This window comes from Balaenoptera ricei, chromosome 20 (genome assembly GCF_028023285.1).
Source record: "Balaenoptera ricei isolate mBalRic1 chromosome 20, mBalRic1.hap2, whole genome shotgun sequence".
In the NCBI taxonomy this organism is placed as follows: domain Eukaryota; kingdom Metazoa; phylum Chordata; class Mammalia; order Artiodactyla; family Balaenopteridae; genus Balaenoptera; species Balaenoptera ricei.
Window position 1 is genome coordinate 56859747 of NC_082658.1, and position 27573 is coordinate 56887319.

Consider the following 27573-nt stretch of genomic DNA (forward strand, 5'->3'; position numbering starts at 1 on the left):
TCTGATGGTGACACCTTAACCTTGGACTTCCAGCCACCAGAACTGTAAGAAAATACATTTCTGTTGTTTGAGCCACCGGTCCATGGTACTTCATTACAGTAGCCCTAGCAAACTAATACAGATAGGTATACAGACGTGGGTCCAGTGGGTCTAAAGCAATCCTAGCCCAACAAGGATTCACCAATAATTCACCTTCCAGGCCACCTACCATTCTCTTTCCTCTTTTTACCTCAATGACTTATGCACTTTCTTTACAGTGAGCAATATCTAATTGCCGCACTGGTTTCTCATTCTTGGGCACATTCCATGGTGCCTGGAATGGACCATCACAGTCTGTTCTATCCATTTTACCTCATCAAGCCAACCCTCAGACGTCATGTCTCCTCTACAGGGCTCACACACTTTTAAACTCTTCTGGAAGCTTATTCTGAATTACTCTAGATTTCTGTGTCTGAACAAATAAAACATATATGGTTCCCTCAAAGTTTCATCTTGAGAGCATGGAAATCAGCCTGGCCTGTTACCTTCATTATTTCAAACCCTCAGGAATTAGTTACCCCTGCTTCAGTTTCCCCTCAGGCTGGCCTTTCTGTCCCTGGGCAGCCCAACCATTCACCAATAAGCAACACCTGCAGGCCCACCAGGTGGATCAGCCTTAAATTAAACAGAGGGGGAGCAGGGGGCGTCCTGGTGATAGGACTTCAGAGGCCTTGGTGGGCCTCCATCCAAAACACCTCTGCTACTGACCTGCTAAATTCCCTAAAATCTTCCTACTGCTTCATTTACTTTGGGCTCAAGGAGGCTTCAGCTAAAATACGTCCAGGAAGGTAAGTCGCTGCCAGCATGGATTGCATTGCTAGAATGAATGTGCGACTGTTTACCATCAAGACCACAGCAGGCAAGCGGGGCACTGAGGAAAGGGACAGAAGGAGCCATGGGAGGTGAGAATGGGAGGCAGGAGAGCCAGGTGCAGAACATGAAACGAGACTGGTCGGGGAGGCCAGGTCCCACTCAAGCACTCAGGGCTGGGACAGGAGGGACACGGGGTCTCCGAGAAGCAGAGGAAGCGACAGGAGCTCGCTCCCCGCCTGAATAACATCTTGTAGTTGTAAAGGCTCGAGAGTTTACAAAGCCCTTCACATTCCAATCACCTCACCTGGTCCAAACAATGAAAGAGAGGCAGAACACACACCCCCCTTTTCAAGTCAATGATTCTGAAGCCCGGATGACTGGCTAGGAAGCAACAGAGCCGAGTCCTTCTAACTCCTGGTCCAGCTCTTCTTACTGTGCAACGGTTAAGAGTTCCCACCTGAAGACACACAGATCTAGAGGAAATCCAAACTCTGAGACTAATTAGTCTTAGAATCATGTGCAAGTTACCCGACCCCTCCAAGCCTCAGCTTCTCTCCTGTAAAGTGGGATGTTAGAAAGATCTGAGCCCAGGCACGTACACCTTAGCATAGTGCCTGGCACACAGAAAACACGCAGATGTAAGCCGTTAGCGCTCACCTCTCGGACCCCGTGGGAGAAAGCAGTGGTTCTCACCCTGCCACCCACCCCCGAGGAGCCCCCCACCCCGCCCCCCCGTGTTACTGCTACCGAGGCCGCCTGCCAGACTACTCGTTCAGACTCTGCAAGTATATGGTCTGGACGCTTGTACTTTTTTTTTTTTTTTTTTTAAGCCTCGTGGGTGATTATGATGCTGAGTGCCACAATTAAGAACAAGTGATATAAAGCAGTATTTCAAGCTGGAAGGGGCATTCAAACCACCTGAGGATCTTGTTCACATGCAGATTCGATTCAGTAGGGCGGGGGTGGGGTCTGAGACTAATTTCTAAACACAAACCCAGGTGACTGAACCTACTGAACACGGCGTGCTTTAAACAGCAAAGAAACAGATTATCACACGAGAGAAGAGGGGTGACCAAAAAGATGGGGGTGACAAGCAGTATGAGTAATTTTGACATACTGAGATCTAGAGAAGTCATTCTGGCTTATACATGAGTTAACTTGAATTTTACGCTACCTAAAACAGCCTGTTTGTGGCCTATCAAACATACATTGTACACCTGTTTTTAATTACTAAAGAAAAGGGCGCACTGAGCAGAAGTAAAGACCGTCCATGTTAAAAAATAAAGATTAAAGGCCCCTCCTTCCTGGGACGCCAACGTTAGTCCTCCTTTGATAAGATTCCCTTCCCAGCTGCTAAGTCCATCCTGTACCTGCTGTACATATACCTCCTGTTTTTTTTGAGACCTTGAAGAAATGTATCCTTGACTTTAATGTTCTTTGTTCTGACGAGATATAAAACTGCTAAAAACCCTGCTTCTCTAGAGCTATTTCTCAGAGTGATCTGGGATTAGTCCTCAGTTTGGCTCAAATAAGACTCTTTTCTATTCTTATTATTTTTTTGTCGACCCATGTGAGGAGGGGGGCCAAAAATCAGCCATACCCCCCAGGAAGGCCCAAGGCCCAGACTCGGCGGCGACCCCCGCGCAGGCCGGACCTCGCCCGCTAAGTCGCTCCTCCCCCTCTGCAGCCACGTCTGACAAGCCCGATATGGCCGAGATTGAGAAATCCGGTAAGTCGAAATTGAAAACAGAAACGAAAGAGAAAAAACCACTGCCTTCTGGGGCTTCCCTGGTGGCGCAGTGGTTGAGAGTCTGCCTGCCAATGCAGGGGACACGGATTCGAGCCCTGGTCTGGGAGGATCCCACATGCCGCGGAGCAGCTGGGCCCGTGAGCCACAACTACTGAGCCTGCGCGTCTGGAGCCTGTGCTCCGCAACAAGAGAGGCCGCGACAGTGAGAGGCCCGCGCACCGCGATGAAGAGTGGCCCCCTCTTGCCACAGCTGGAGAAAGCCCTCGCACAGAAACGAAGACCCAACACAGCCAAAAATAAATAAATTACTTAATAAAAAAAAAAAACCACTGCCTTCAAAAGAAACGACTGAATAGGAGAAGCGAGCAGGCGAGCCGTAATGAGGCGCGCGCCGCCAGCACCCACTGTACGTTCCACAAGCATTGCCTTATTTTACTTCTTTTAGCTGTTTAACTTCGTAAGATGCAAAGAGGTTGGATCAAGTTTAAATGACTGTGGTGCCCCTTTTCACATCAAAGAATGGGAAACTACTGACAACGAAGGCCGCGCCTGCCTCTCCCATCCAACCTGTCGGGCTGGCAGGGAAAGAAAAGAACTTGCATGTTGGTGAAGGAGGAGGCTGGGTGGGAGGACAAGGAAATCTAGAATAAAGAGTAAACTGGTCCAAGGTGTCCTGCGGGCTGTAAAATGCAGTTTAATGAGTGCCATTTTTTGTTGTTGTTCAAATGATTTTAATTATTGGAATACACAATTTTTTTAAGATGCAAGTCAGTTTTAAAACCTGGGGAAAAAAGACCTAGGGCCCAAGTTGGCCCCTCAATATCATTAAACAACAATGAAGAGACACAGAGCCTGACACACAGGAGGCTCTCACCCAACAGTCACTGTCACTAGTCGTCAGAACGGCCACCTCCACGACAGAGGAGGATGTCCGTGTCTTCTCCTCCTCCAACCATCACCTCTACTTGGACCCTCCTCCTCTATGAAATTTGCTTCTCCCACCCCACAATACCTTTACTACATTTCTGGACTTCGATGTGAAGACCCGCCCTAACAGAGGGTACTCTCTCCTTGCCTTGGATCTCCTTGCTCAGCGGTTCTTTTTCACTCAGCCCTGATTCACCACCTTCACCCTCCCACTTCACTCCTGCATCCGCCAGAGCAGTGTCGGGCACCACGAAGGACCAGCCAGCTCACCGAAGGCCTCCGCGTCCACTTACAAACCGTGCCCAGGACACAACTCCTCCTTCCCTGACTCCTGGCTTTTATTCCTCCAAATGAACAGCTCCAAGGTTTCATCTAGCTTCCCGAATTTCATCGTTTCTTTCTACAAACCTTGGATCCCACGCTCCTGAGAAAGGCTAGGTCCGACACACAGCCACTGCATCCTCTTCGGCTCGCCCTTGGGCCGTGGTTTTTCAAGCCCGGCTGCAGATCAGAATCACCTGGGGCCCCTCTGTGACCACGCCCTCCACGCCCCCGGATTTAATTGTCTGAGGCTGAGCCTCGTTAAAAAAAAAAAAAACACACACACCCCCCCCCCCCCTCGGGAAGCAGTATGACTCCTTACCAGGAACAAGCTGCCGCCCCACAACGAAGGGCATCATCGCCCCTCGTGGGGAAGGCGGGGAGAGGCGGGTTTTATCCTCATCTCACCTGTGATGGTTCCCACAATGATGTTAAGAGAGTTCTAGAAGCGGGGGGGGGGGGGGGGGGGGGGAGGCCAGTTCTAAAGATGTTACAATTTATACTTCATTAACCTCAGCTGGGAAGGCCGGACCGCTTCTCTGGGTTCTTCCAGCAGAGCCGGGTACAGAGCAGCTGACAACGCTGGAGAGTGTGAATTACTCTCCGGCAAAGGACAGAGAGAAGAATCCAATGGCCCCACGCCTCTAATTCTATGAGCCACGGACTACAACCTTTAGGACACATTTTTATAACAAGTCAAGTAAAAAAAATAATTTTCAGGGACTTCCCTGGCGGCCCAGTGGTTAGGACTTCGCCTTCCAAAGCAGAGGGTGCGGGTTCGTTCGATCCCTGCTCGGGGAGCTAAGATCCCACGTGCCCCGTGGCCAAAAAACCAAAACATAAAACAGAAGCAATATTCTAACAAATTCAATAAAGACTTTAAAAATGGTCCACATCAAAAAAATCTTTAAAAACTCATTTTCCAACACAGATAAGAACATGACTTCCAGAGTTTAAAAGGCAGCTAACATAGGAGAAAGCTCAACCTAAAGAATGAAAAGACATTTTCTGACTTGTCTGTATTATACCTAAATAGCCTTCCTCCAAGATGGGATTCAGCTGAACATATCTGGTTTACTCAATCTAGAAATTTAATGAAAACTACATTGCATAGAAAATGACAGTCAAACCCTATAAATGAACAGACTATATTTTACTAGTTAAAGAAATTAAGGCATTCAGGAAACAGCTGTAACCTCTGCAAATAACTTTCACCCACCACATAATCCCTGTAAAGGAAAACATCGTACCTGATGAGATCTGGTTCTGCACCCTCGTTCTTAAAGGATGTCAGAAGTAGTCTCTCTCGAGTTACAAGATCATCCAAAAGGTTTTGTCTTCGGTCTCCTTCCAGCTGTGTTCTGCAGGCATCTCGTTAAGGTCCAAGAGCAGGTGAATTACCTCATTTGACCTATTATGTTATTAAGTGAGCTCTCCAAGTCAGAAAGGACTGTTACAGACTCTGATCAACCCTACCCAGAAGAGGCCTGAACCAACCTTCTCCTCCTGCTCTAACCTCAGACTTCACTGATCCTTCCAGTAAAGGACCTGGACAGAACCATCGCAGAGGGACTTACAAACACTGACACAGTTCCACCACACGAGATACTTCACGGAGAAATACAGTTGGTAAACACGATTTTCCTCCCAGCGGCCAACCCTGAAATGTCCTTCCTCTCAACGGGGCAATGTGACTCAGGGAGTCATCAGGCTTTGAGTTTTAGGTCACAGTGGTCAAGGGTTTTTCCTAGACACTAATACCCTAAGATACTCTGCTAAAAAAGGAAAAAGGGAAAGAAAATGTTGCCCCCTTTCTTCCATGTTAATGAACACCTATTAACACACCTGGAATATATTTTGTAAAGGGCTACTTTATGCAACAGATTTGCTCTAAAAAGCTGTTACCATCAGCTTATTAAACACATTGCATGAGCTTTAATTCTAAACAAAATTACAAAGAAATAATCGTATTTTAATGTGTTAATCTACTAAGCATGCTCGACTAGGAGTCCAAAGGCCTGCTAGTCCTATTTTGATCATTTCCTATGATCCTGAACCAATTACTTCACCTTTTTGAATTTGTTTCTTTATATGGCACCCAGATAATCTCTCACACCTGTTCCGGCACAATCCATGGCCACAGTTTTCCTGGTTCCAGTAAAAGAGTGAGACTACTGCTTTGGATTTCTGGATTTATAGATACTTGTCCTTTCAAGAGGGGATATTAAACCCTGCATTTAGGCCCCAGAAGTTTGAGAACTTGGCAGAATCAAGTAAGTTTCCCTGGGTGGGAAAACCACGGCCCAGTGAATCTACTTTTGTTGATAATTTTGAATAGAAAAAGCTGGCCAGCTAGCAAAAAAAGCAAATAAACCCATCAAAAATGTTCCCCAGTAACAGATATTAGTTAGAAAAATCATAAGTACCCCCCAAACCAATGTAACTAAGGAGTGTTAGTGACTTTGAATACTTAAAAAATAATAATGGATACATTCTCTCAACATTCCAGAATGCCACGCTTTCCTGAGAAAAATGACTACCATCGCTTTTCCCTTTCCTGCTTGACTACAGGCATTAAGAGCCCATCTTGGAAACCATGAAGTAGCATATGTAACTAAGAAACAGTGAGCCTAAGTCCTTCCTCTGTACTAATAAAAGGGCCAAATATTGGCCTTCTGATCAATGCAACGCCAAGAATAAATATCAATGTGTTTCAAATCAGTGGCAAATTGCCAATAAAGCAGAAGACTCTTCTATCTAAAAAGCGCTCCTGGGGGTGGGGAGAGACAGAACCTATGTCATGAATCATACAGGACAAAACTGAATTTTAATCATGGAAAACTATTAACTATATCACAATGCTGATTAGCTTTGTCTTCTGTTCTACGCTTAACCTACTCTGGCCATCTGTGGTTTTGTTGGGATTTTAGTTATCCAACCATCCAAGCAAGCATAAGCTGAATGATAATCCAATATTACAATTAAGCACAGATCTGACTGGCTCAGGGGTTTAAACAGAAAAAGTAAAATCACATATCGTTAGAAGACGACTTTGGAGAACTTTCTAATACTCTTAGAGTAAGAAAGATCTTTCTAGTCAAGAATGAAAACCCAGAGGCCATTAAGGAAACACTGAATCTGGCTCTATAAAAATTTTAAATATCTGCAAAATAAAATTACAAGTGACAAATTAATAGTGGCAAATTTTAAAACAGCAAAGGATATTAACAGGGCATAGAAAAACTAAACAACAATAATGCTAATCAAATGAAAAAAAATGCAGTTTCACATTAGTAAAAGAAATGCAAATTGAACCATGCTATCACTTTCACCCATCAGGTAAGAAACTACGACAGGACGGTTCTGGAAAGGGGCAAGGAACCAAGCACTCTCAGACATCCTTGGTGGGAATGGAAATGGGTTCAACCAATTGCCACACTGCCTTCCATATACATAACAAAATTTAAAAGGCACATTCTTTCAACAGGAATTTCTCCTACAGATATCTTCACATGTCTATACAAAGATGTAGGAACAAAGATGTTCACTGCAGCATTATTTATAATAGCCAAATATTGGAAACATTCTAAGGTCCGTCAATAAGGAACTAGCACACCTCTACAATGGTATGTTTTGCAGCCCCAGAAAAAGAGAGAGAGAGAGAAGAGGAAAGCTCTTTATGTATCGATGATAATGATAGTTAACATTTCTGAGCACTTACTAAGTGCTACATTTATTTGGTATGGAGTAATCTCCAAAATAGTGTTAAACAAAAACAAAAAGCAGCAGCAAAGAGCTAAACAGTGAATAGTATGCTCCCACTGCACACATTAAAAAAAAAATCAGAGAAACATATATGTTTGTGTATACACTTAAAATTTATGGAAGGATACACAGAGTTGCCTCTAAGGAAAGGGAACTGGGGATTTAGGGTATAAGGGAGACTTACTTTCCATCCAATATTGTTTTGGACTGTTTGACTCTATCAAATGCTCATTAACAAAAAATTTCAGAACCAAACGTATAATATGATCCCTCTGTAGTCAAAAGCATTTTATATTTACATGTGTATATATTTGTTCATGCCTAGAAAAGTCTGTGATGACAGGTACCAACCACCAACCCATTAACTGTGAAAGAATGAGCTGAAATAGGATGGGGATGGGGAAGAGAGAGAAGAGTCATTGGTTAAAAATAAGAACTATACAGGTAGAAAGTACTTTTTTAATAAAAACAATGTAGGCAAGTTTTAAATTTAGCAGATATTAGATATAAACTAGTTGAGAATAAATTAACAATCAAAGAACATCAATTTTAGGAGCAATAAAACTTGGTGATTATGTTTTGAAGATTAGTAAGTGGAGAAGAGAATCACAGACAGCTGATGCTAGAAGAGGCCTATCCGAGTCTCTTGTTCTTCTGACCAGGAAACCAGGGCCCCGTGCAGCTGGTAACGGCAATAGTGGGCTAGAGCCCAGCTCTTTCCAGTCTAAGTCAGGGCTTTCCTACCACCTCGCGTGGGGCCTGACCACCAAACGTTCCAGGGGCTCCTCCACCCTGAGGCCCCCAGTGCTGCTCACTTAACTGCCACTTCTTAGCACCCTGTTAATAACAACACCGGTAATATTTATTCAGAACATTCCCAGAGACTCCCTGTAAATTCGGGACAACTGGAAAACTGTCCAGTTAGGAGCACTCACTCTACCTCTTTGTTCTGTTTTTATTTTAATCTATTGAGAGAACACAGCATAAGGAGATGGGGGGGAGGGTAGAGGAGGTTGAAGAGAATAAACGGATGCACAGCCCTTCTGCATAGCACGCTTACTGTACAGAAGTTGTTGTTCACGAGAGGTCAAAGAATCGTCTAGGCAGTGGTGACACTGCACAGATGTGGTCTCATGGGAGTTGGGGGAAGCGAGGACAGGGTAAGGAAGGACAAGTAGAACACAGGGCACAGTCAGTAGCCAGAGCTGGGACCTCCTCTTCCACCAACGTGGTGAATAACCAAGGAAGAAGGTCAGAGAACAGACGAATAAGGAAACAGAAGAGCTAGCTACCATAGTACTTTTTCATCGGCTAGGCTGATTTTACACGTAATTATAACCAGTTTATGGCAATGCAACGCTGCAAATGAAACTGGGTCCTGATTTCGTATCACCAATACCCATGACCAACGTGCCTCAGCCCAGCTTCTCTGCTATAACCTGGGAAGCACTTCTAACATACGATGGAGTGGGCTGAAGATGGTGCTGGACCCAGGGGACACCTCACCCCCACTCTAGCTCCTGGAGTTTCTCCTTGTTTGGTAGAAGGCTTAAGAATTTAGGCAAGTCTTACGTGCAAATTAATTGCTCTGGAGAAGCATAATTACTTCCCACTGCCGCAAGAAGGACTGCACAGAGACAGTTTAAGGTCTCAGAGGTTAGAAGATTTTTCTGGCTCACATAGTACTTCATCCCTTTCATTTTACTATTTTTTTTAAGTTAACAAACTCTGCTGAATATCCATTATGTACCTGGCCAGGTCCTTATCTTCCTCAAAGCACTGATCATATTTTGCAAGTAGTATCTTAATACTATCACTATCTGTGTGCTTTGATATACCCTTCTTACTTGATTATAAACTCCATAAAAGGACTACCTGTAAATTCTCCAAGATGGCTGTAATTTTAACAATGATAAAATACTAAGTAGCAGCTAATCCTCGAGGTCTTACTTTATGTGAAACACCTTCTATGCATACAATTTAATCCTCCCAACAATCCCATAAGCTGGGTGTACTTTGATTATCCTTATTTCACAAATGAGAAAACAGGCACAAAGAAGTAACTTGCCCACAAAGGGTTAATAACTATCTTTTATTTAACACCCACAATTATGGGGGTGGCTTGTCCTGTGAGATACTTTAAATATATTTTCTTCAACTTTCACAACAACCTGCAAAACAAGTATGATTATTCCTACTCTACAGGTTAATGAAACTAAGGTCAAGAAAGGCTACAAAAAAAAAAAAAAAAGGCTACGTTGCTCTCTGGCCTTGGGGAAGTGGTGGAGCTGGTCTTCCACCTCAGTTCTGTCTGGCTCCAAAGCCAGTGTTGTTCCCAGTATTCCAACGGTGCCCAGACTTTTGGATTTCATGGAGCAGAAATATTTCCAAACAAACTGCAGGGATGGTGATGGGAGGATTTATACAGACCAATTATACATTTTGCCATCTATGGACATTCCAAAACCCACAACAGACAAAACTCTCATCTACCTTTACTATCATGGTGAAAAAGCAAGCAGATGTTAATACCCAAAACTAGGGAGAACCATGTAAACAGACTATAAATCAGAAAATTTCTACTGAAATAAAAATTATTTTGTCCTTATTTTTCTCACAATAGCAGACACCAGTGAAAACTGTAATGGCCAGGTGCAGTGTTTTAGAACCACTTCACCTCCACTGGAGCCCCGAGGGGCTATCCCTAAAATCTATCCAGTGAGCCTCTCCACACCTACATGTATCCAGGTTTGTTACACGGTGACTGGGGCATCTATCCTGCCATCTACCTATCTGTCTACGCATCTTTTTTTCCCCCAAAAAATACAAAGTGGAACAGAGTTATTTATGGATTTTAAAAAAGTATTTCTAGGGAATTCCCTGGTGGTCCAGTGGTTAGGACTCGGTGCTTTCACTGCTGGGGGCCTGGGTTCAATCCCTGGTCAGGAAACTAAGATGCCACAAGACGTATGGCACGACCAAAAAATAATAATTATTACTATTTCTACAGGACTTCTCCCAAGAAAGCAAAATACCTTTTGATACTGAACCCCTCTGTAAAGTGATTTTTTAGAATTCTTTTTAAAGTACTAAAAGTGCTGCCTTTGAAAAACCCAACAAAAAGACAAGCTTCACTTAAAGCTAATTCTAAGAATAATTTTAGTATTACCTGAAATTTCCTATGCGCCCTCCTGTAAACACAACTTTTCTCAGCTGGTGAGGCCATTATAATCCCCATCTCCAAGAAGTACTGTGAACAGAAGTTAATGTTTTCCAGCAATTTTCAACCCTCTGGCTGCAGGACTTTCAATTATGAATTGCAAGTTAACCAATTCGAAAGCATGCCACTTTCATTTTAATTTCACATTTATTCTTGCCAGAGAAAAGTACTTTTTCAGGAAAGAGCAGTAACATCTTAGGCCTAACCTCCCAGAATTTAACTGTTTGGAAGGCATTTTCATAGGACTTATCTTTCTGGCAACTCCTAGTGTTCTCTGGAAAACTTCACGAATGCAGAAAGGCATAAATTTATTAAGTAAGGTACCATAAACTCAACTACCCAACACAGTAAGGAAATGTGGTTTTCAAATATTCACGTTAAAAAAGTCACCCAACATTAATTATGCCTCAAGGAAAAGGATTAAAAAGTCACTCTCCTGGCGATTTATGGACACAAATTTTTCTAAGAATTACAACATCATAAAGTATACCTAATAAACCACAGTGAAGACTGTTTAATCTTTCTGATGATTAAGAAGGGTCTTGAGGATTTGCATTATAAACAAGATTTGTCTTGGCATTACAGCAACATGCCAAGTCATAGGGAACTCTAGTTGAAGACAGGCCACGTGACAGTGGACTGTATTCTATCACTAAAGTAGAATTCAGCTTTTAAACAAGTGGCTTTGGGTTCAGACAGCCCTGCATTGGAATCCTAGCTTTCCATTTCTTAGCAGTGGGGTCTGGGCAAGTTACTTAAGCTCTTAAATATTCTTCTCCTCGGTGTGAAAAAATTCCTCTGCTGGAATGCTGTCCTTTCTTTCCAACTTCATCAGTGACTTGAGGTGCAAGTTTGCCTTGGCCTCAATACCTCTTTTGTAAAGAAGGGAATGAACCACCCAAACAACTTCATAATATGAGGTTACTAGGCCTGACAAGTTGCTATCTGATGCATCTTAAATCTGGGTGACAGCTGCCACAGAATTATCCTATATGTTTGGGAAGAGGAAGGTCAGGGAAAGGGAAGATGTGAGGAAGAAGAGGGGAATTAAATAGAGGCCTTCGTAACGCAGAAGCTACCTCCTTTCCATTCTATCTAAGAAATGGTCTCCCTGAAAATACAGAGGTTCATGAGCGCCCCCATGGGGTGGATTATCGGAATTCCACCCCTAGTCTTGGTTGCTGTTCCAGTAGAAATAGGCCCAATTATTTGAAAAAAATAATTAGATTTTAAAGAAAGCTGTTATATTCCAGACGAGTTTTTGATTTCTCCTGGGAAATTCTAAATTATTCACATGATGGTCCTTAAATATTTTCATAAATATTTCATATTTTCAGAGTATTTAATAACTCTGGTGTTTTCAGATGCCTGGTGTTTCATTCAGCAAATTCTGAGATCACCACAAAACCAGAGTCTATGAGACTTCAAAATATGGTCAGACTGCAAGCATTTAGAAGAACAAAGTCAATTATTACTGTAGCGTGCTTGGTACACCCCATAATTAATAACTAGCAGAAATTATTAATAGAAAAAAGTAAAAGTTATTAATTTATATCTTCTTGCCCTATAGGTTTAGCACATAAATATTATAAGATGAATAATAATCAGTTACCTGTTAGCAAATAAAGTTATTAATATTATACTGGGAAACAATATTTAACTACGTTTCTAATACATGCGATTTAGGTAATATTAAAATGAGTTTGCACACCTTGATCCCATGTGCAGAATTCCAAGTACTTAGTACTGAAAGTGGAGAACACAGCTCTGCCAACCTGAGGTCTATATATTAAGACTTGTGCATTTTGATAAAATAAAAACTCCTTATATAATAGACTGTGCAGTAACAAATGATGCCAGATGGAGGGTAAAGTTACAAACTAAACGTATCAGAGTATTCCAACTGTGTTAAAAATAAGGGCCCAATTGTTTACTGAAATAAAACTTATATTTAAAACCTTAGTGTTTTAATAAGTGCACACTGGAAATCATGCAACTATCTAAACCAGCCTCCCTGGTGACATACAGTGGTGATACTTGGAGAAAAATATTTTTTAAAACATCTTCTATTGTTTTATCTAAAAAGCTATATTCCTACATTTTCCCACGTTTAAAATTGGGCAATAACAACCATTTCCCAAGGTACCAAAGTCTGGTACAAACCAAAGACAATGGAAAGGATTGGTAAGAGAGGACCAGTTTGAGGTCAGTTTTAAACTCGGATTTAAAGGATTAGTTTATGTAACAGGTCAAGTGTATTTTCCTAAATTGATCAGATTATGAATTTCTAAAAAAAAAAGAAAGAAAGAAAGAAAGAAAATATTTTTGGGGAGTTCCCTGGCGGTCCAGTGGTTAGGACTCCGCACTTTCACTGCCGGGGCCCGGGTCGGATCCCTGGTTAGGGAACTAAGATCCCACAAGCCACTGCATGGCGCGGCCAAAAAAAAAAGAAAGAAATATTTCAATTCTTCACATTGTTGGTGGGAGGCTGAGGTGATGACAAAACTTGCTTCAGGCAAGTGTCTCCCACCCCCCAAAACTCCCAAAACAGGGGTACTGTCTGGACCTCTAGAACAATAAGGCAAAGAAGTCACATCTCAATAATCTACATAATCGGGGGGAAAAAATGCATCGTTTCTACTGGTACTGGCTTCTCAGAAAAGAAAACGAATCGTTCAAAACTCTGGGAACTACAGAAGCAGAATCACAACTCAAGGGTGTCATGGAAGTTCTCCTGCTGGACCACCTTCAAGGCAGTCTAGACAGGTAGCAACATGGGGCTCGGTGTAAATACAGCACTGACAGAAAGCATGAGCTTCCTGCACTATTAAGGTTACACCCAACTAAGTTAATTCCTGCCGTGTGTCTTGCTACGCCAGCATATTCACTGTAAAACATGTAACAGATGCTTAAAATAGAAATTGAGATTATAGGCAATATTTTGGAAACCAGGTCTTCCTCAAGCTGTGGAAAAATCTGGGTGGCCCAGATTCCTTCCTTTCTTAAAATAAGACTGCTTGTCCTCCCACTCTAGCAAGAGGTGGAAATGTTTACATGGATACATCTGATGTGTTGACACAGCTCTTAGCAATAAGTCCTTCAAAAGGGCGATCTTTTCCTTCAGTTTCTGCAACAAAGCTCTGATTGTCACGGTAAGCTGAAAAGAAAAGAACACAGCCTGAGTATGCTAGTCCAGAGGTGTGAGGTCTCCTAAAAATATCATGTAAACGCTGCTTTACAAACTATGATTCAATCAAGGAAGGGCTGCAACGACAACCTCAGGGTTGTACGGGATCTTAACAGTCACCTGGGCCAGCCACCCACCTAAGGCTCATACCCAGCCCTATGACCTGACCAGCTGGTAAGCCAGTCCATACCTGAACCCTGACATTGACTGGAAACTGTCACTTTGCTCTCACAATCAGCTGAATTGTGTCCCTTGAGCATCTACCCTCAGATCCTATTTGTCTACCTCGGAGCCACGCAGGAAATTGCATGTCCCCAGTCTTTGTTCACCAGCAAGAGCCCCACGGTTCCCTCAACCATGCTGCAAAGAACAAGACGTCAAGTCCCACTGCCATCCCGGCCAGGCCTCCCTAAACACACTGGTATACTTACAACCCATTGAAAGTTTTACAGCAGGGTGTCCTTTTTATACAAGAGGAATGTTGACCACATAGGACTCTTTTTCCAGGAGGTGTGAATTTTCTCCGATTTACAAACCCAGAGTAAAGTTTTGTTTGTGACTCTAAGTGCTGCCTTAAAGGATGGTGGAGAGGTGGGGAGGAAGCCTCTTAGGAATTTAAAAATATGAAAAATAGAATCGCCCACGTAAAGTAAACATAGTCAACCACGGATATAATCGGAGATACGTTTAAAAAGGCACTCTCACAAGTTTGCTACCTTGTTAAAAGAAGCAATTATACAACCGCAGTGGAAGCAGGGGCTCTCTCCTTAGATTAGCAGGGTCACATAAGGAAAATACAGCGCAACAGCAGAGGCTGGCCAAGGGCTACACACATCAGGCAACCCTCAAAGGTATCAGCAGCCAAGAAAAATCTCACCTTAACTATTCTGATACCTCTGGGAACCACAGAAAAACCACCCACAACGTTTATGGGGAAACGCCAAGGAAAGCAGATCCCTCCTCATTCAAGAAGTAAAGAGCAAAACAAACAAACAAATGAACAAAAGAACAACAAACACACACACACACACACACACACACACACACCAGGTCTAAGAAGAATCTACGAAATTAAAGATCAAAAGCATTCAACAGATGAAAGAATATGTAGCCATTAAAAAGTATGACTGGGGACCTCCCTGGCGGTCCAGTGGTTGACACTCCATGCCTCCAATGCAGAAGGCGCGGGTTCAATCCTTGGTCGGGGAACTAAGATCCCACATGCGGCGCAGCACGGCCAAAAAAAAAGTATGACTGAAATCTGTATTTGTTAACATAGAAAGATACCCATCATAATTTATTAAAAGAAAAAGAAATCAAGTAATAAAAAGAAGTGTCATCCACATAGAGAAAAAACAACCCAGGACCTAAAGACATCAAAACATCAAGGGTAGTTATCTCTAAGTAGTGGGATTTCTTAATATTTTATAAGAAAACTATTACTTTCATAATCAGAAGAAATTTCCCATTATGATAATTTAACAGAAGCTTTCCAAAGCATAGAAAAGGATGGAAAGCCTAATTCATATTTTAAGCTAACACAACCCTGGTAACAAGCGCTGACAGAGATAACAGAAAAAAAGAAACTACTTGCCAATCTCCCTTAAGGATTATAAATGTAAAAGTCTTTAAAAAATTTTAGCAAAGCAAATTCAGAATTACATTAAAAATGACAATATACCATCACCAAGTAGAATTTATCTGAGTAATTTAAAAATGGTTTGATGTTAGAAAATCTAATAATAAAGCTAACACTGTTAATTACTAAAAACAGACTAAACATATGATTAATACAGCATGGGAGAAATTAATTAAAAACAAAACAAAAAACAAAGAAAACTAAAAATCAGTCAGTCTGCCTTAACTACAATATTATTTAACTTTGGTCTAGAAGTTCTAACCAACATGATAAGACAAGTTAAAGAAATACATAAGGGCTGGAAAGAAGGAAATGAAATTATCATTATTTGCAGATTGATAATAGTCTGTTTGGGAAAGTTAAGAGGATCACCTAAAAGATGACTAGAAACAGATAAAGAATTCAGGACAGTGATCAATCACAAAATGAAAAAATCTAGGGCATTCCTAAATTCAAGTAATAGGGAGAACTTTTAAAAATTATTTTAAAACATCATTAGCAATATCAACAAAATCTAAAAAATATCTAGAACAGTGCCTGGTGTATAGTAACTGCAGGAAATACTGCTGATGGAATGAGTGAAAAGGAAACACTCAATACTGCAAAAATGTAAATGCTCCCCAGTTTAGTCTATAAATATACTACACATCTACCCAAAATCCTATTTGGAGTCCTTTTATTGGAGAGGAGGTGGTAACTGAGGCACAGCACAAAATTCTTTTTAATAAAGCTACACAAAACTGCTCTAAAAGGAGGATAAATGAAGGGAAATATAGAAAGATCACGGACATGTGTAACAAAGGGGGCCTTAAACAATTAGATATTAAATCTTTACAAAAAACTACAAGAGTATGATGCTGGCAGTTACCAATGGCTTCGTTAGTGCAACAGAAAAGAAGGTCCAGAAACAGTGCAGTTGTGTAAGAACTTAGTGAATGAAATATGGACTATTTCGTATTTGGGGGGGATTAATAATTTAGCAAATGGGAAAAAAATTAGATGCCTACAATACATGAAATAAATTTCAAATATTATAAAGATTTATGTGTTTTAAAAAAGATAAAAAAGAGGAGAAAAGCTTAACGAAAATTTAAATAATTAGGAAAAGTATTTCTATAATCCCTGGGTGTGAAAGGCCTTTCTAAGCATTACCTCCCCTTCTCCTATAAGAAAAGGCCATAAATAAAAATAGTATTAATTTCAAATAAAATTTTTAAAAAGTGTATATATATTTTAAAGTATTTATAAAATCAAAATCCAAATTAATAGAAAAAATATTTGTACCAAATATGCCAGATCAAAGCTTAATCAAAGCTTAGTTAACATATATATAAGGAACACTTGGAAATTAAGAAATAATAAGCTAGGTTAAGGACATGTATATAACAGGCAATTCACAAAGGAAGAAATACAAACATCCAATAAATATATGAAAAGATGTTCAATGGCATAAGTGATTTTAAGAATGCATATTAAACTCTTGTATACTTTCACCTAACAGAGAAAGATTTTTTAAAAAATGAATCAGAATTGGTATAGAAATGTGACTCTGAGACATTTTCAAAATGCTTAAATTTTATAAAACCTAAATCCAGAAATCCTACATTGAGGAATTTATTCTAACCTGGGCAATAATTCAGCCATACTGAAAACTCATTTTTATAATTAGAAACAATCTACGCCTTCCCTGGTGGCGCAGTGGTTACGAATCCGCCTGCCAACGCAGGGGACACGGGTTCGAGCCCTGGTCCAGGAAGATCCCACATGCTGCGGAGCAACTAAGCCCGTGCGCCACAACTACTGAGACTGCGCTCTAGAGCCCGCGAGCCACAACTACTGAGCCCGCGTGCCACAACTACTGAAGCCCGCGCACCCTAGAGCCCGTGCTCCACAATAAGAGAAGCCACCGCAATGAGAAGCCTGCGAACCGCAAGAAAGAGTAGCCCCCGCTCACCGCAACTAGAGAAAGCCCGTGCGCAGCAATGAAGACCCAACACAGCCAAAAATAAAAAAATAAAATAAAAAATAAAATAAAATAAAATAAATTAAAAAAAAAAAACTGTAAATGAAAGAAACAATCTAATAGTCCAAGAAGATGATACTGGTTAAATGGATCAGGGATCTAAATGTAAAAAAATGAAACCATACATTTACTAGAAGAAAACATAAATATATTCCTTTATAACCTACAACTAGCAAAAGCTATGAATGAAAATACAGAAGCAATTAAAAATTGATAGTCAACTTCATTTAAAAAAAACTAAAACTTTCACATGACAGAAGCTACCATAAGCAAAGTCAAGCAACAAATGATAAAGGAGAGGAAATAATTACAATATATCACAAAGAGCTAATCTCCCTAATATATGAGGAGCTCTTAAATATTAAAAAGACCAACAATCCAATAGAAAAAATGGGCAAAAGATAAGTTAGTTTACAGAATATATACACAGTACTTAAGAATGTGAAAACATACTTCACTTGATTCAGAGTATGAAAAACGCAAATTTAAAACTATACTGGAAGGTGAGGGAGAGGTACAAACTTCCAGTTATAAAGTAAGTCAAGGTGATGTAATGTACAGCATAGGGAATATAGTCAATAATATTGTAATAACTTCATATGGTAACAGATGGTAACTAGACTTATCTGATGATCATTTTGTAATGTACAGAAATATCAAATCACTATGCTGTATACCCAAAACTAATATAATATTGTAAGTCAATTATGCTTCAATTAAAAAAATGAAGAAAATAAAACTACACTAAAATATTTTATCTCACTTATCAGGTTGGCAAAAATTCAGAAAATTGACAACGCCCTCTGCTGGCCAGGCTGTGAAGCCAAAGGTGACAACTCCTGTGGAGGGGAATTCGGCAACAGGTTAAAAAAAAAATCACATATGTCCTGGTTCTGAGAATTCACCCTTAAAAGAACCTCCACAAATACAAATACAAAAAAAAAAAAAAAAAAAAATCACAAAGCTATTTATTGCAGCATTATTCATAACAGCAAAAGACTGGAAACACTCTAAATGCCCATTCTTAGGAGACAGGTTAATGAACTAGAGTACACACAATAGAGGACTATAAGGCCCTAAGAAAAACTGAGAAGATCTCAGTGAATTAATATCTCTATGATATATTATCAAGTGAAAAGAGCAAGATACAAAAGAGTAACTTTTGTATCAAAGGAAGAGAAATGAGAATACACACACACACACACACACCTGAATGCCTATTTCTGCAAGAAGTCACACAGGAAGACTAAATGAGAAATTAATTTTAAAAAAAGGTTACCTCTAAGAAGCAGGTGAAGAAGGCATGGAAAAGAGTGGGATGGGGAAAAGACTTTGAGTATACCTTTGTATATAATATTGACTTTTGAACTATGTAAATGTTTTACATATTAAATATTGTATCAGCAAGGGTAGGGAAGAAAAGCAAACCCTGAAAATGAATATCAATAGATACAAAGGAGAGCATAAGACACAGAAAAAAAAGAAACAATTCTAATAGCTTTAGAACAGAATAACCTCCGTATCCTTAGTGGGATATTCTAAATTAAAAAAAATAATAATAAAGACACAAACTCAAACTTTACTTATTGTTTGTAGTGGCCCTTGTGTCATGATTCTGAAACTATTTTCTATAAACTCTAAGAGAGACCAAATGAGCAAAAACATATCAATGCTTCTGGAAACCTGGGTTCTCACTGTGGGAGAAGGAAGGAAAATACTAATTTGGAATGGGGAAGTTACAAAGAAACCTGTGAATGTTGGATTAGAATCAAAAGTATTGGCATGGACTCATGGTTTTCTAAAAACCATATTTCCTCACCAAATCCCACCATTGTTTTTTACAGCCCACAAGCGAAGGATGATTTTTTACATTTTTAAATGTAAAATGTAAAAAAACAAAAGAGTCTTTTATCCTGTTGTCAAGAATGGGTACTCAAAGAGGTGAGAACTTGGCCTCTTGTCCTGCAAAGCCTGACAGATTTACCATCTGGAGGAAAGTGTACCAACCTTGGAACTACACTATGAAATTGTTAGAAACTTTTTAAGGTAAAGTAGGAGAAATTACAGAGATGCCATGCTTCATTTAGTCCTAGTGATTAAATAACTATTAACTGATTGGTTGTAATGTCAATTTGACATGTGTTAAGCATAAAGGTCATTATACATACACACACACATACACACAGAGTCAGAGAGGGGAGGGTTTTCAGACCTCAGAGCTCCAACAAATCATTTGAAGTACTCATTCCTGGTCTTACCTTGGTTGTATTTTCACCATTTCTTTCATACTGATTTCGTTGTTGAATTTTCTCAGCAATCTCTTGTGCAGTTTGGCAGGTAGAATCGTAGGTGGAGAACCTGCGTCAAAGTCATAAAGGGAGAAAAATGTTGAAGGCTCTTTAAAGGAAATTTCTGCATAATCTAAGTCTGTAATTCTAGTCACAAATGCAAACAGGAAGGGAGAATGATAATCGTAACAGTGATGGCAACAGGGGTTGAACGGTACTTAGGACAGGCTGGGCTCAATTCTCACAACTTCCTTTGTAATAACTCACTTAATCCACACAAGAACACTGGGAGGTGGGTCACCATCCCCATCACACACGTGAGAAAATCAGGCACAAAGAGGTAGAGCGACTTGCCCTATGGGTACCACCAGCTGCAAACCAAGGCTGCCTGGCCCTGAGCCTGTGCTCCTAGCCACTGTGCTATCTGGCCGCTGAGAAAGCATACAGATTCGTTCATTCACAAAACATTCAGCAAACTTTCCTGGAGGGCCGCCTCTGTGCTGAGCACTGCCCCAGGCACTGGAGAATAGAGCAGGGAACAAAATGGACAAAGTCCCTGCTTTCAAGGAGTTTAGTGAAGGGAGAAAGGCATCAAACAAACCAAAACACAGTATGTCAGGTGTTGCTATGGGCTAAGAAGGAAAATAAAGCAGGATAAAGGGATGGAGAGTGACAGGCCAGGTGAGCAGCTATTTGGGGAAGAGCTACACAGATCAGCAGGTAACACGATGCTCTGGGGTCAAAGGACACACACCCACCTGACACCTAAGTTTACCAGAATTCTCTCAAAGCAGGTCCTGAGCTTCTATTTGTTATTCAACAGTGTTGGGGTTTTGAAGGATTCACAATCAATCCCCAATAGTCCCTTATTTTTTCCTTCGCTTACAGCCTTTTTACTTTTTATCTGTTTTACAGAAAATATTTAAGTGTGTACACACATTTCATCTCTCCTACAGGGCACGGACCATGAATATACGACGAACATATTTTCCAGGAGTGCCCAGTAAAAAATATTAAAATCTGCTGTTTAACCTAATGTTAAACACCAAGGGGGTAAAGCCACCGCGGTGGGGGCGGGGATGGTGGTGTGCTGAACTGGGCGATTGGGATTGACATGTACACACTGATGTGTATAAAATTGATGACTAATGAGAACCTGCTGTATAAAAAATTAAATAAAATAAAATTTAAAAATTAAAAAAAAACAACTAATACTAAACTTTCTTTGGGTTATTTGTATGGAAATATGTTAACATAAATGTTTCAGACATTACATAAAATTCCTAAAAATCTTATATGTTCTGGTATAATGTTATAAGTCATAATTCTAGTTATTACTTTATAATGTATATCTCAGAAATAACTAAATTTCCTTGTCAATTGCATTATTATGAACTTTCATCAAATCTTTTAACCGTGGTCATTTTTAAGTCTTTTGTCATTTACAGACAGTTCTGGGTGTACTCTGATGCTTTTGCAAAAATGTTCCTATTAAAGGGTTTCATCTTCAAGGAATTCATGGAAAAGACTGACAAGTACAGGTTTCTGGTAACTGACTATACTGCTGAACTGAATGAATAAGCATTTTCAGAACTCTAATGAAAAACTGATGAATTCATAAAAGTGCTAACAAAAGATCAAGATGAAAAAAAAATTAATTACATGGGACTGAGTGAACTGATGAGGATGATTATACTTTTTGTGACTTTCTGTTTGAATAAAAAAAAAATGTGATGTAAATTTATGTAAAAAAGAACTTAATGTAAAACAATGCCACTCTTCTCACATATTTTCTCTTGTTTTGGAAAATATAGATATTTTCTGTTAAAAACGTGATTTATGCTGACACGTAATAGGTTATTGTTATTATAAATGAATTAATAAATATTTTTAAGTTTCAAAAAATATTAAAATCTGCTGTTTAACCTAATGTTCCAATTTTTGTCTGAAAAAATAAGCAATCCATTTCTTAAAATCTCTGAATTCCCACATATCACTTGAACAATGAGGGGACCTGGCAAATGTCTTTGAATGAAGGAAAAATAAACAATCTCCAGTCGTTTCCCTTACGAGTCTCACTACAGTAATTATAGCTATGGCTAACAACTGAGTACCTGATCCGGGCCAGGTCCTATGCTAAGAGCTGTACATTTTAAATTTAATAATGATCCAATGAGGTAGTGTAACCGAGCATGACCCTATGGGGCCTTCCTGGAACAGACCCCCATCCCCTTGTTCTCCTCCTGCCTCTTGTCTATAGAAAATCTTTAGTCTCCTAGGGCTTCCCTGAGTTCCAAAGAGTAAATTTAATCAGAGAAGCGAGAAGCAGGAAAACAGTCAAGCAAAACAAAATAATAATAGTTTAGCCATTAAAGTCAAGGACCTTTGGTTCCTCCTCAAGGGCTGTAGATAATACTCTGAGCCGTGTCCTTTGAGCTGCTTTGCAGATACCGAAACCCCTACTGGGTGGGAGAAGTTAACTGTCTGCTGCCCAAAAGCACGCAGACCCCAGACCAACTGGAACCAGAAAGTGACTCCCAATTACCCCTCCACCAACCAATCAGAAGAGTGTCCACGAGCTGATCACGCACCCCACCACGCCCCTCCCTCACCCTGCCTTTAAAAACCTTTCCCTGAAGGCCATTGGGGAACTCAGATGTTTTGAGCACTAGACTCCTTGCTTGGTGCTCTGCGATAAATGCTGCACTTTCTTTCACCACAACCTGGTATCAGTAGATTGGCTTTACTGCATGCGGGCGAGTCAACCCAAGTTTGGTTCACTAACAGTAGGATCCTTGGCAACTCACCACTATAATCTAAAGTAGCATCATTCATATACATATATTCATGCATACCAAAAGAGAGCAGGTGGTATAAGACAATACACAATTAAGAAAGTAGGAGGGGAGACTTCCCTGGTGGTCCAGTGGTTGAGAATCCGCCTTCCAACGCAGGGGACTCGGGTGCGACCCCTGGTCAGGGAACTAAGATCCCACATGCCGCAGGGAAACTAAGCCCGTGGGCCACAACTAACACCTGACGCAGCCAAAAATAAATACATACATATTAAAAAAAAAAAAAAGAAAGAAAGTAGGAGGGAAGCTGATAAGAAAAATTGGGTCCTGGTCCCAGCTTTGTCACATTTTCCCCTTTTTCCCTCCATACTGTCATCTATGAAAAGAGGTTCTGAGGTCTGGCTCTGTGGTCCCAGACCACACGTATGAAAATCAATAACAAGGTACAACACACCTCCTGCCAAACGCGGAGTATAAATGGCAAGTGCATATTTCCGCAGTTCGGAAATGAGAGAAATTACTGTTGGCCGAGACAGATCTGATAAGGCTGGGCCAAGAGGTTACACCTTGGGCTGAACCACAAGGTCAAAGCAGGCCTCTCACTCCGACAAGAGGGAGAAGCACATCCTAGACTAGGTGAGAGGCACAGGGAGCAAGCAAAGATGAAAGGGAAGGAAAGAGCCTGGCACCGTCGGCTGAGTGGTGGTCCTGGGTAGGAGGGTAAAGTATAAAATGGTAGCGATGAGTCGAAGCTAGTTTCTGCAGAGCCTTGAACAGCAGAACAAGGTTCGACTTTTAGCAGAGAATTTGAGAGGTGTAGGGGATACTTTTACACATGGAGTGAGGCCTGGAAGAGGTTACATGAAATGCTGATGGCCAAAACCCCAGATGTCTTGCTCCTAATCCTCACGTTCTCATTTGAGCTCTAAAGAGCATTTCTGAAGCTTTGCTACATAGTTGAATCACCAGAGAAGACTTAAAAAAAAAAAATCCTGGCTCCTACCCCAGGCATCATTCTGATTGAATTGGCACGGGGTTTGACCTGGACGTGAGGAGTTATAAAGCTCCCCAGGTGATTTCAATCTGTAGCAAAGCTTGAGAACCACTGGCCTAGTGGTAACGGGCAACCTCATGATGGAATCAACCACACAGGTACCTAAAATACTAGTTTAGGAAAAGTAACCTGAACTCCATGCACATAAATCACTGGGGGATGAGAGAAGAGTGGCAAGAGACCAGTAGAAGCCTTCTCCAGCTATTCAACTCAGTAACCAGCCACCAATATTTACTCTCTGGAAGCCATAAGGCTATAAAGGATTGGACTATGGCAGAAAAGAAAAAAAAAAAAATAGTGGAGATCAGTGAATAATTTGATAGGAAGAGTGAGGAAAAAGTAGATGATTAGAGTTTTTAGGCCTAAGTGACTAACAGGATGGTGATGCCATGACAGAGGCTGTGGAACTGGAACAGAGAGAAAAAAGTGGTAAAGCTGATTAACTTTAGCAAAGGACCCATTCAGAGACAGTCACCACTGGCTATTTCTATTACACAGTGAGCTTACCACTGGCTTTGATATGCCATTAAAATAGTAACAGCCATATTCCATTTCTAAACAGGAGAACACTACTCAGGAGTAAAGCGTCACTGAGCTATGCTATTTCAATAGTAGGAGAGCAAAGCTGTAGTCAAGTCTGTTTTATAGATTTTTCAAAGTCCTATTCCGTACTCCTTTCTGCTCTCGTGATCAGCAACCTACTTCGCAAGGAAGCTGACCTAGCATAGCACAGTCCCTCATTGTTTCACTTTCAACAAATGAGAAAGCTGCTGAGTCAAACTCCTTGAGAGGAACAGGAAAAATTATCAGTGCTTTTTCAACATTAACTAACTGTGGAAGAGGACTAGGGTTCAGTGATAGCTTCTACCAACCTAAATGGATGCCCTGGGGCCTCTACCTTATTTCTAAGCTTTATTTCCTACCTTATGTGTAAAATGAGGGAGTTAGCTTCCAGGAGGTGGAGGGCAACTTAGTCCTTGGACCCAGTAGTTCCACTTCTAGGGAGTGAGCCAAGGAAATAAGAGATGGAACAAAAGGGCAGTCTTTGTAATTAAAAAAAATAAAACCCAAAAAATCCCTAATATTTTTTAAAGGGTACAAAGAGGGGAATGATTAAATCATAGTGCATCATGGTCATTCATATGATGCACTATTAAGCACCATTAAAATTGTGTTTTCAGTGAATATTTAATGATATGGAGGAATGTTCCCTGTTTTGTAAAATATATAGGGGTGTGTGTATATGTATACACACACACACACATATATACACACACACACACACACACATATATTATACAAATTAATAAATTCATTTTAAAAGTCAATAGTGGCAGGCTTCCCTGGTGGCGCAGTGGTTGAGAATCTGCCTGTCAATGCAGGGGACACGGGTTCGAGCCCTAGTCCGCGAAGATCCCACATGCCGCGGAGCAACTAAGCCCGTGCACACAACTACTGAGCCTGTGCTCTAGAGCCCACGAGCCACAACTACTGAAGCCCGCGTGCCTAGAGCCCGTGCTCCACAAGAGAAGCCACCGCAGTGAGAAGCCTGCGAGTAGCCCCCGCTCGCCACAACCAGAGAAAAGCCCACGCGAAGCAACAAAGACACAGCGCAGCCAAAAATAAATTAATTAATTTAAAAAAATCAACAGTGGCAATTATTCCAAATGATAAGAGTTAAAGATGGGGTTTTTTTCCTCCGCAAATATTCAATATTTTCTAAATTTTCTATCGGGGTGTTAAAATTAGGTGAAAAAAAAATTAGTGTTGGACTTCCCTGGTGGCACAGTGGTTAAGAATCCGCCTGCCAGGGCTTCCCTGGTGGCGCAGTGGTTAAGAATCTGCCTGCCAATGCAGGGGACACGGGTTCGAGCCCTGGTCTGGGAAGATCCCACATGCCACGGAGCAACTAAGCCCGTGAGCCACAGCCACTGAGCCTGTGCGTCTGGAGCCTGTGCTCCACAACGGGCGAGGCCACGACAGGGAGAGGCCCGTGCACCGCGATGAAGAGTGGCCCCCGCTCTCCGCAACTGGAGAAAGCCCTCGCACAGAAACGAAGACCCAACATAGCCAAAAATAAATAAATAAATTTATAAAAAAAAAATTAAAAAAAAGAATCCGCCTGCCAATGCAGGGGACACGGGTTCGAGCCCTGGTCTGGGAAGATCCCACATGCCACGGAGCAACTAAGCCCGTGCGCCACAACTACTGAGCCTGCGCTCTAGAGCCCGCAAGCCACAACTACTGAGCCCGCGTGCCTAGAGCCCGTGCCCCACAGCAAGAGAAGCCACCTCAATGAGAAGCCCACGCACCGCAACAAAGAGTAGCCCCTGCTCACCGCAACTAGAGAAAGCCCATGTGCAGCAATGAAGACCCAATGCAGCCAAAAATAAATAAATAAATAAATAAATAAAATTTTAAAAAAAAATTAGTGTTGAATCAATTAAGCCATTGGCCCAGATAATCTAGATCCCAGGTAGATTAACTTTGATCTTGCAAAGTTAATCTCTTAATATCCAGACTATCTGCAACTTAAACAATAAACTATGTTAGAAGTACTAATATGACATATTCTCCAGAAGAACTTTGTTGAGCTATAGCATTTTTAATTAGTAAACAAAAAGCTCAAGTCCAATACGCTATAGGAATAGGTTCCTCGGATCAGAGCTTGTGTCTTTCATCATTCAGTCCTTGGGACTTAACTGTTGAATAAAAGACCCTTAACAGCTATTGTTTTACTGCAGAAGATGCTGCCATAGAAACAGTCTTCTAAAATACCTTATCAACGGCATAATTTCCCTCCCAGATTCCTATAAGTTTTTTGAAGGGCCCACAAGATCTAGATGCTAGCGCCACTGGTTACTAACTCGCTGATGACCATGAATTCTGAACCTCGGTTTCTCCACCTGCGAAATAAGGAGGTTCACCAGATAAACTGGCGTTCCACAAAAAGGTCACTCCGACTTCACTTTCGCAGGAGTCCAGGGAAGCCTGCATCAGCCAGCTCCACAACCACGATGGGCGGGAATCCGGGAGATGCAGCCGCGAAGAGCTAAAGGAATGCTCAGAGATTCCGCACTGGAACTCAGCTCCCCAGGGGTCCACCGGGTCTCCCGCCCCGGCCACCCCTGTCAGGACCGAGGGTGTCGGGATGCGGCAGAGCCCAGCCCCTCAACCCCCGCCCCCAGCAGCAGGGGAAGGGGCCTTGCTCCCCCTCCCCTCATCCCGAAAGCCCTCCAGCCCTAATGCCTAGCGACCGCCCGCTCCCCAGCAGCACGGCCTCCCCCGGGACCATCCGCGTGCAGCCTCCCTCAACCCGGGCTCACCAGGGGTCCGGGGCCATGGTGCAGTCTCCACCCACTCCTCGGACACTTCCTGCTCGCAACAGCTGACTACGGCGGCCCGCGCGGCTCATACCCCGCGGCTCGACCCGTGCGCGACCGGAACCTGGAGTTTGCAAAGTGAATATACATACCCCAAGGGCTCCAAACTGTGATGAAGAAAGGAAAGCGCTCCCCCGGGGAACTGTAGGTTGGAGCAATCGGCTACCACTAAGAGACGCGAACAGTTGGGTGCAATTAAAATAAAATTGTTTTTGAACAAAATCTAAGCATTTTCCCAGGTAGGTGGGAGCCCCTCAAGACCTCTAGCAGTTACTTAACATTTTATCCTGCTTAACACAAAAACAAACAAACAAACAAAAAATGGATTGTGGTGATAGTTGCACAACAATATAAATTTACTAAAGCTCA

At 41.5% G+C, this 27573-nt stretch overlaps 1 protein-coding gene across 1 annotated transcript in view; it reads right to left on the reverse strand.

Moving 5' to 3' along the window:
- Window positions 1-27222, reverse strand: part of STX8 (syntaxin 8) — a 248120-nt gene extending 220898 nt beyond the window's left edge. The window contains exons 1-4 of the mRNA XM_059908935.1: window positions 27148-27222; window positions 19943-20042; window positions 13898-13992; window positions 5101-5211 (exon numbers count right to left, since the gene is read on the reverse strand). Coding sequence (XP_059764918.1) covers window positions 5101-5211; window positions 13898-13992; window positions 19943-20042; window positions 27148-27164 — 323 coding nt within the window. The 5' untranslated portion in view covers window positions 27165-27222. The remainder of the gene's footprint in view (window positions 1-5100; window positions 5212-13897; window positions 13993-19942; window positions 20043-27147) is intronic.
- Window positions 27223-27573: the final 351 nt, after the last annotated feature.